Here is a 10,717-nt window from a genome sequence, read left to right on the forward strand (position 1 = left end):
TTCATAGTGGGAGAAAAAAAGTTACTTGACAGAGTGACAGTTGTATTTTCTTGATAAGAAGGAACAGTGTGCTGTGACACTTTACATGAAAGCATGCCTAAATGGGCTAAACAAACAAGGAATTTGCACAATGCAGTTGCAGACAGTAATTAATTTTCACAAGGTAGTTCTTCAGGACAGATTCACAGAGGTAGTGATGGGCAGTTCTAGAACTGAGATTTATCACAGTGGTTTGTAGCAAACAAAATAAGATTAAGGCAAATGAGTTATCAACAGCACAAGAGTAATCATCTTGCACACATGGTATTTTCTCTTACTTGAACTTCACCTTCTTTTCTTTTCCCATGACAAACAGCAGAATCTGTTACATTTCTCCCTTCAGAGCATTAGCAACCTTGGGTACCATTTTCATGGCTCCTATTGAAACAGATTGTGAATTTAACAGTAAATGCTGGTAATTATTTTTTCCTCTCCTTTAAAGAACTTTATCAGCAACAAGTATGGTTTAATTATCTTCCTTCTCTTTTTTTTTTTTTTTTTTTTTTTTTTTTTTTTTTTTTGGTAATCTAGCCCATTTCCACATCTCTGCTAAGATGAAATATATGAAGATAGCAAAGGGCAAGCAAAATAGTCCATGTGATTTATTCTTCCTCTTGGAAGAATAAGATAAGCTCTGACTGCCATGCAGCTAAGCTATGTTACTAGACATGCTCCTTGCTGCCCTTCAAGGAGCCCTGCTCATCCATTCAGCATTGCCTGTCATTTGTTTTGATACACCCAATCATTGATTTCCTTCCTTCCTTCCTTTCCTTCCTTCCTTCCTTCCCTTCCTTCCTTCCTTCCTCCCTAGAAATCACCTAACACTCCACTCTTGCACATCAGAGTGTGCGAAAACAAGCCCAGGTTTCAGCATCAGATAGGCTCAGAGGGAGAACCAGGACGATCTTTTCCTGACTCTCTTTACCTGGGCACTTTTCCTTCACCCCTCATTCACTTTATCAGGCAGCAGCAGCTGCACCAGGAGCAGCCTCTGACCTTGGGCAGCTACAAAGGCTGGGTTCATATGTGCTGACATCTTCTTGCCTTGCCCAGCTGTTTTGTGATCACCCAGGAAAGGAGGAGTGCAATCTGTCTGTAAATCACATATTCCTTTCAGCCAGTTGATTTATTCAGTATTAGCATTTGTATCTGCCCAGTTCCAGACCAATTCACCCTTCCTGGAGTACAGGCAAGGTGACATCTCATGATTCTTCTCAGTTCAGTGTCAACCAGTCAGAAATCACTGCCATTTTCAAAGACGTTCCCTTCTGCATGTGATTCTTCACTCCTGTATTTGCTGTCTCCCAAATCTCACGTTCCCCTGCCAGATACGACACATCAGGGCAGCAGATACCCTCATCCCTGGTACATCTTCACTGGTTCAGGTGAAACCTGCTCCAGGGTTCACTCCCCCTGGAGCCTTTGGTTTATAAAGCATCATCTTCCTCTTCAGTCACTGCAGCCACAGAAATAGGAAAAAGCAGTCCTTGAGATGGGGAAATCAGCTCTGGGGTTCTCAGCACAGGAAAAAAATGGACCTGTTGGAGTAGATTCAGATGAGGGTCATGAAGATTACTAAAGTGCTGGAGAACCTCTCCTATGAAGACAGCTGTGGTTGTTCAGCCTGGAGGAGAGAAGGATCAGGGCAGATCTTATAGCATCTTCCAGTATGTAAAGGGGACCCATAAGAAATGGACAAACCTTTTAGCAGCACAAATTATAATGATTTTAAACTAAAAGAGGGTACATTCAGACTACATATAAGGAAGAAATTTTTTTACTGTGCAGACAGTGGTGGATGCCCCATCTGTGGAGACATTCAAGGTCAGGTTGGATGGGGCTCGAGAGGAATCTGATCTAGTTGAAGATGTCTTTGCTCATAGCAGGGGTGTTGGACTGGATGGCCTTTAAAGCTTTCTTCCAGCCCAGATACCCTTCTACGAGTCTATGAAAAGCGGGGTTCGGGGTGTTCTGAGCAGTGCTGTGTCTCGGTGACTCCAGGGCGGGGGAGCGGGAGCGCGGCTCGCCTGACTCTAGGCAGGGCAAGGGCAGCATCTGGTGGTCACACGGCATCATCTAGTGGTCACACGGGCCCCACGCACCGCGCGGGACACTGCTTCTCTCTCGGGAACTGTAATTGCCACATTTCCTTTAAAGACAGGAGTGGAGAGGAGCGAAACCTGCGCAGGGACCTGCTGGAGGTCCCCCAGGAGCCCCTGGCTAGTGAGACCCAGGTGGGAATTGGCCATCCCCGGGCATTGTTAGGAAGCGGCACATTCCTCACCTCATTTCTCAACGGAAGAACAGCTAAGTGGATAGTGGAAGGAAAAGCCACCTTGTGTATTTAGCCAAACACTGACATATAATTTTCTAACCTTCTCCTTTTGTCCCCTGGGCCAAGTAGGCCACGGGTATAAACATCAACCCCCTTTCCATGTGTACCTTAGTTAAAACTTTCTAGGTAGCTTTTCTAGTGTTCATAGAAGACACCTGTAGAATTTAAACAAAACCATTACTCTGCAAGGAAAGAGCAGAATACAAACTCAGTGAACTCACCTCACTGATTTCCTGTATTTTAAATCTAAAAAAAGAGGGTGCAAAATTTTCCATTTCCCTCCAAGAGTGTACTCCTGTGGCCTTGCCAGGGTGGAGTGTATTTCCGATTGTTATCTGAGCGTGAGTCAGTGCCTTTCTTGAGCAATTTAAACTTCAACTTTGCATTTCCAGGGATTTTAATGTTTTCTTTAAAAATAAAAGCAAAATAAAACAAACTCTTCCAACCCTGATATTTTGGTACTATTATATTTACTCCAGCTGAATCTTAACTTCATCAGAATACAGTTCTTCCTGTGGGATTTAGCTAATGTTTGCAAAACACTTGATTTATGATGAACTGTTGAAAATCATGTTCAGGGCTGCTATACAGCTGAGGGTCTGCTGTGCTTTCAGTATTATTGTTGTGAGGCCACTTCTTACCTCAAAGACCCTTTGACAGTTTTCCTTCCCCCATCCCCACAGTCTTGCTTCTCAGTTTTCCCCATTAGATTTGTAGAACTTGCTTAGGATGCAGTTGTATCACAGCATTATCAAGAAGACAAGCAGAGACCAAGTTTATTTTCCTGTACTTGGTGCCGGTTTGGTGACATCCTATTCATTACACATCTGTGGTGTTTATTTTCCCTCTCAGAGTGCAGTGCTTTGTGTTCATTAATCCCAAATGTTTCCTAGTTTCCTCCAGTCCCTGTTGCTCTCATCTCCTCAGGCTTCAGTACATGTTGTTTCTTTTCTCCTGTGGCCCTTTAAGTTTAAATGTCACTCCCAAGTTCTGTGGGACAATGCCAGAGAGACCTTATCCTTTAGAGGCATCTCCTCAGGACAAAATTTGTATTAAGTCGATTTAGAAAGCTTCCAGCCACCATAAGTCTTGGCTTGGTTCCTAAGCTGTGAAGGGAAGGAAGATGGAGACTTTGGGGAAGTATATCTCCAAAAATCCCTGAGCGAAATCCCACACCTGGAAAAGTCAAGCATGTTTCAGCACGAGGAGAGTGGTGACTGTAGATATTGACAAGGATGTGCAGACACAAAACATGTTAATGTAAGAAGTGAGTTGAAACAGGCATCTGCCAGCAGGAAACCACCTTACTAACTGTTGTTTTTGCCTCCTGTGGCAGGTGATGGACAGCTCAATGCCCCTGATTGGGGAGCACATAGAAGAGGACAGACAACTTATAGCTGATCTGGTTGTTTCCAAAATGACTCAGCTTGTCGTCACTGCTGGATCTACACCGTCACCACTGAGGCCATGGGTATGAGTGAACAGAGACCTTGTGACCAAGTTATTTCCCTAACCTCCTTTCTTTCTCCCTCCTTGCTGAGTGTGTCGGGCAGTCACACATCTCAGAGAGTTGAACAGTCCCACCTGGGAGTGTATTGGACAGACTGACTCCTGCTCTTCTAAAGGAGACTCACAGGCTCTTTGAAGTGGGTGCCCCTAAGGAACACATCTCCCTTACTTTTCTTTCAGATAAATATGACATCACACCAGTAGCATGTCCATGCATCTAGACATTCTGACTTGCTAAATTCATTGATTCACATTGAAGACAGGCATTTTTAGAGGTACTTCTAATACCCAGTTTCTTTTCCGTCTAACACCATCCCTCAGGATAGGTTTCATTCTGGATTTTGAATCTCTGTTCTGCTTTCAAGAACAGAAAGTGGGACTCTCCAGCAAGACTTGTTCCATTCCTTACTGCAGTTTCTTCTTCAAAGCTGAACTCATATAAGAACCTGTTACTTTTGCATTTAAACCGTCCCCTTAGTTCTTCTTGTGTACATCTATTTTGAGTATCAAATGCATCTAATTTTACTGCCACATTTCCCAGAGGCAGTTAAATATAAATGAAACACCCCAGAACATAACCTGAGTACCCAGGTGTACTTGCTACATCTCTTTCAGTATCTAACAGAGAGCCAATGTGAAGGTTTGAGGACAACAAATTTGTACAACAGAAGAGACAAGACAGAAAAAAGTTGAGGGACAAAAGTGATTGCAACAGACTGGTACAATTTTCATTTCCACTTGAGACAAAAAAATGGAAGAAGGCACTTTATGATGCTCTGCCTTTGTCATATGACAGTCCACTCCTGCTAAACCAGGACCAGCATGAAGGGTATTTGGAGTAACTCCAAGTTTTAGCTAGAGTGAAGGAATAAACATTTAATAGACACACTGAAAATGCTTTGAGGCAGCAAAAGCAGTGCAGAAGAGATAGCATTTACAAAGTGGAATCAAGAACTACCGTTTGAAATAGTCAAGATATAGAGTGCATAAACTAAGAGCAAAGGGCAAGCCAACAGAAACTGAGAGCATGGACAGAATGCATCTGTTTTCCATGTCTGTAATATACTGGTACAGGATTGGATGGGATTACAGCAGACCTAAATTAAGGCCAAAACAAAGCCGAAGCAAATCTTGAAGGGATAGAGTGTCAAATAGAAGAGTCAAATAAGCAAAGGGTCTTCATTGGGAATAAAACCTAGAAATACCTGTATATGTAATCAAGAGAACTAAACACACAACACGTTAACTAGAGTGTTTTACTAATAGAGAAAGAGCTTGGTGCCACGAACATCACAAAAATGTACATGCTGCATCACTAATATAATGTTCTAACAGATTGAAGTGTCCAGAGAGAAAGAATTAAATATGAGGCTAGTGAGATGCAGAACTAGAGCTACAGATGAAAACTTCTACAGAAGCAATACAAAGAGCAATTCTGAATATAAAGACAGCAGTACTGAATACATAGAAATATGAATCCTTGGATAGCCTATGGGTATGAAGAGAATACCTATACTTATTATTGGACCTCTCTAAACTAGTCTCTGGATTGAGACAAACTGATAAATTATGAAACTGCACAGAATTGACAGAGATGGAAAAGTAACAAGTCACAACAATGTGAGACTTCAGCTATCAGGAACAAGTCAAATATCACAGGGGGACAGCAATTCAGAGGGAGGTAAAAACACCTTGACTTTGCCATAGGAAACATCTAGGTACAAAGTCAGATAGTGAGTGTGTACCATTAGACTTAATGTCCAAGGTACAAATGTGGTATCAAAAAGTAAGGATATAACACAAGCATGAGAAAAGAAAATTAATCAATTCCCTAGCAGCAAAACTGTATAGATGCTATTTGAGAGACCACTGGTTTCCAGAATGCATATATATGTTTCTGATCTGCTCCTGAACCAAGAATGTGAGAAATAAATTTGTAGAATTGAATGATAGAAAGGACATTTAAGACAAATGGGGAAAAATATCTTTCCAATTTGTAAATCTGACATTTAAGATGACATTTATGTGGCATCCTACAAGTAATAAAAGGAAATGCAAAAGGGGCAGAAATTAATTTTGAGGAGCAGATAGAAGAAAGAATGAAAAAAGTTCTTTGAGTTCATCAGAACAATGGATCCCTACCAATTTGTAGACTCTATGGATCAGCCAAAGTTTAGGGTGAAAAAGAAGACAACAGGGACAGCATTGTGACTCTAGTAAATGTAATTGCTGAAAGTGGGTAACTTCTTTACCTCGTTATAATTTTTCCTGATCAGAATGACACAGAAAGGAACAAAAACAGTTATCAAATCAGTGATGACTGGTATTTTTAAAAAATAATTAAGCCCCAAACTCCAGATGGCCACATCCAATGAGTTGAATTTGGGAAGTGACTAAGCTGCCAAAAAACCTGCAATATCATTAGAAATAGTTAATGCTCCAGAGAACTGGTGTACAAAAAATACAAAATATGTTGCTTGAAAGCTGTAAGAGTAATACAGAAAAATTTAGACAAAGAAGTCATAGACTTTAGGCAATCAGTCTGAATGATGTAGCTAGTCAAAAAGCTTTAGGCAAGGTAACAGATAAGCTATAAAAGAAAGCATGGAGGGGCTAAAAGGTAAAGTTTTATTGTGGAGCAGAAGCTGACCTCAGATACAGATGTTAGAGATTTTAATTCTTGCAAACAGCAGAGGGGATACTTCAAGGATACTGCACCTGGCCACGTTGATAAATGAGCCCAGAAGAGGATAAGATGTTAATGACAAGTTTGCTTTCATGCCTTCAACATGAAACCCTGTCCCATGGCTACACTATGGTTCTGTCGTTACCTCTCTGACCCACCACCAGAAGACCTTGAGCCGGCCCTCATCCCTTCATTCTCAGCCTCAAAAACCTGTTTTGCCTTTATTTCTGAGATGCCTTGGTTGACTGCAGGGAGGGGCTGTAGTGGTGAATATGAGATCCAATCCTTTTCTTTGCCTGATCTAATCAAGACATCTCACAGCATGAAAACAGGTGATTTCCATCAACAACAAGGCAAGGTTTAGTTCCCAAGCTATGTAGGGCTAGAAGCCATGAATGGAAAATTCTCAGATTGTCCTTCCCTGTCCATTTGCAAGTCCCAGATAAATAGTGCAAAAATGGACTGGCTACTTCATCACATTTATGTTAGTCAGTTGAAACAAATTTCAATGTTTCCAACTATGAAACATTTCTTCACATTTCCAGAATCACTTAGCTCATTCTCCTGACCTTTCAGGAGCCTTGAAGACCCTTTTATCATGATGTTCTGCATGTAAATAATCCAGCATGTACCAGCCTATCTGTCTCCAACTTTCCTGGTTTTCATAAACAATTTTGTGCAATAGGCTTACTCAGACTTTTGTTAACTTTGGACCAGCCCTTTGTGCAGCAGCTCTGCATTGCTTAATCTGTTTATTAAAATATCTGTCAAAAAGACTAAACAGCAAGAGAGAAGAAAGAGCAGATGGCACCAAATTATTTGCATTAGTCAGGACCAAGGATGGCGGTGAAGAACATCTGACAGAGCTATGTATGTTCAGTCACCACAACAGCAAATGAAACTCCATATGGAGGACTGAAGGGTAAGCTAAGCTGGGGGTAGAGAGAGGGAGAGCATAAACAATGTGCAGAACTTTCAAGTGGCACCAGCCATTCCCTTGTGAAATACTTTGTCGCATACAGGCTAATGAAAACCATTGCTCAGCCTATGGTTGTGTTGACAAGGGAAAAGCAGGAAATTAGGATGCAGGAAAAATGAACTGGCAATGTATACAGAGAACCCAGATATTGCTTCATCTGGAAAAATGTAAGCAGACCCATCTCTGGCATCTGCAAGAGAAATTACAAAGCTGGGAAAGAGAAGCTGGTGATGAAAACAATTAGGGGCTTGGAAATATTCCCATGGAGGGACTGGAGGGATTCTAAAGTCTCTCAGCTTTAGAAAGGAGGTAAATGAGAGAGGGCAGTGAAGGTTTGCAAAATAATGAATGGCCAGCATGGGCAGGTTGTGAGAACTAGTCTCAAAACTCAGAACAAAGCAACAGAGATAAGAAACGGGAAAGACAATGAGGCTGAAAGTTGAGCAAGACTCAAAGGGTCTGGATGTAAATATCAAAAGAAAATATCTGAAACTGTTGCAAAAATTTTATGGAGCAGATAATAAGCTTCATGTTTCAGGGCTGAAGCTGGCCCATGCTTATTAGCAATCAAGAGAAGACCCCTTAGGGTACAGAGATGATTACTCCATAGACTTTTCCATGGTTCATCCCTCCTTCCTTCAGAACACCTGGTGCTGGCAACTGTCCAAAATGGGAGATTGGACTAAGAGAACCCCTCAGGCTAGATACATTTGGTAATTCCTGATTGCCTAAAAAACATTCTAAATTTTAATGTCATTGTTATTCCCTGTGAGCAAACAACTTCTATGCTCTTTCTTACTCACCTCTCCCTTTTAGTCCCATGAGATTTTACCAGCCAGATGCTGCGTGTGTGTGAGTGTGTATTTAAGCAATACTTCATGACACTACAGTTCCTGTATTACCTCAGGGCTTCTCTTTTGGGACTCTGTATTAACTGGACTGGCTTTTTTCCCTCTAGCCTCCACAAGTTCAGCCTGTGTCAATGAAATCTCAGACTGGACCTCCGCTTGGACAACTGTCACAACCACGGCCTCCTCCACAAGGTACAGTTCTCTGATTTCCATCTCAGTGATGTCTCCGAGTCCTATCAGTCTGCCTTCTAAACAAAATGTATCAGGATAAAGGTTTTGCTCATTTTCCAATTCACTGCTGAGCAGGCAGCAAATTCAGTGTATTATTAAAACAGATACTGTCGTATTCCACAGCAGTTCAGAAAGTGGGATGAAAATTTGATATAGAGCCAGCTGATACCGGTGGTAAGTCTTGGCTCAGAAAAACAAGGCCACTTGAACTGGCACTGGAGCAGGATTCTGGCACAATGTATATAGTGTTCGCACAAAGCTGTGCAGTTACAAGTGTTAAGAAATGATGCTAGTGTTGTCAGGCTTGGAACAGACATCAATGTTGCAATGCCAGGATCCTTGATCATCTGTCCAGGAGTTCCCATGTCAGCAAGAGCACAGCCTCAGTTTCTCCTAACAGCAGAAGCAGGTTTGACTTACGTGGCTTGGTCAGAACAAGAGGTTTGGCCTATTGTCCTGATGTACACTGGGGTGATGAAGCACAGGAATGCCCCATGGGTAGCCAGATCACACCAACCACTCTTCACTTAACTCATTAGACCCTCATTTTTGCCACCTTCCCTTCTTTTCTCCATTTCATCTTTCTACCATATTAACACCCTCCTCTAATTACCTTTTCCTCATTGGTCACAGTTTTTGCTGCATCCAAAATTGAGCATTTATATGTAATCCTGGCATTCTATATTAGTGATACAAGCTATTGGTCTTGCAGAATTCTACTCTCCATCTGTCTCCAGTACTCCCCTTCAATCTCTGTAAAACCTTTTCTCAAATAACTCCCCTGACCACCTGTGAAATCCAGCCAGACCTCACAACACTATCTGCAACTTTTGTCAGGTTCTCACAGTATTATTATCTGTCATGTCCAGCAATTTCTCATGTCATGCCCAATTGTTTTCTACATCCTCTTCAGTTCTGAGAGTTTGCTGCCAAAGCAACTGAAGGCAACTGGTGATGGTTCTGGAACAGAGGTATGGATAGTGATAGGATGGAATGTCTCACATCAAACTGCTGGGCCTGTGAATGGACTGATGACCCAAACCAGCGGGATCAGCTTACATTTCCCACACAGTTGCTTCTCCAGTGACTCTTCCTTACCCAAGCAGGAAGGGCTCACCAAGGATAAGAAGCACCAGATACAGAGAGTGGAGGGACTTCTTCAGTGCTGAAGAAGGTAGAGAAAAGGACAACTCTAGAGAGGAGGGCATGACATCAATTTTGGGCCTATAAGAGAGGATTTGCCATATTCTTCTCCATTAAGCTACTCTGAAGAGTCTCTCCTCTTAGCAAAACCCATCCTTCCATAGAGGTGTTCCATGCTTGTTTTCCACCACATGCATTTCCTCACATTTGTGTCTATATGTCCCTCTCAGGTGGACCACGCCAGCCACAAGGATCTCAGCCTCCACGAACAAACGCACCCCCACAGCAGCGGCTGTCTCCTCAAGGACAGCAGCCCCAGAGTCCCCAGTCCACTTCCCCTCAGCAGCAAAGGTCACCTGGATCTCCACAGCAAGTCCGATCAGCAACTGGCTCCTCTCCAGTCCAGGCCTCCAAGACAGGCACGTTCCCTCCGCAGCAGCCTCGGCCTCCTGCCCAAGGCCGGGCTCCCAGCCAGCCAAGCCCCACAGAAATGTCCAAGCAGCAAACCGCCCCACACCCACACCTGAAGTAAGTCTCTGACAAACTCCTAGTATCTGTAGATATTAGAATAAGGCTGTCCAAAAAATATCCTGAGATGACATGGAGAGTTGTTGTCAAGCAGCAGTCCCCAGGGACAAAGACCTGCACAACTGTGAGTGACTTCAGAGGTAAATGTGAATCCCTTGGCATAACAGTGCACCAGTGACCTGTTGTCAGGAAGAACATGTTGTATTTGACATCACAAAGATTTCAGACTCTTCCTCTTGTTCATGTGCTCAATGTTCATCGTGTGTTCTACCCTGGCCATATCAACACAGCCTCCGCCTTCCCAGCAGGGTGTATAATCCTCACAGGCTGCAAACAGCACAATGTTATCCAGAAAGCTCACCAGGAGTTATTCCTTCACTATTTCCTAAGTGCAGGAGCCACAAAGGTACTTTTTG

At 42.6% G+C, this 10,717-nt stretch overlaps 1 protein-coding gene across 2 annotated transcripts in view; it reads left to right on the forward strand.

Moving 5' to 3' along the window:
- SYN3 (synapsin III) overlaps nt 1-10,717 on the forward strand; it is a 191,048-nt gene that overhangs the window by 173,290 nt on the left and 7,041 nt on the right. For both annotated transcript variants that reach the window (XM_030263118.4, XM_030263117.4), the window contains 3 exons: nt 3,711-3,845; nt 8,507-8,591; nt 10,004-10,301. In XM_030263118.4, coding sequence (XP_030118978.4) covers nt 3,711-3,845; nt 8,507-8,591; nt 10,004-10,301 — 518 coding nt within the window. The remainder of the gene's footprint in view (nt 1-3,710; nt 3,846-8,506; nt 8,592-10,003; nt 10,302-10,717) is intronic.

The sequence above is a fragment of the Taeniopygia guttata genome, chromosome 1A (assembly GCF_048771995.1).
Source record: "Taeniopygia guttata chromosome 1A, bTaeGut7.mat, whole genome shotgun sequence".
Lineage (NCBI taxonomy): Eukaryota > Metazoa > Chordata > Aves > Passeriformes > Estrildidae > Taeniopygia > Taeniopygia guttata.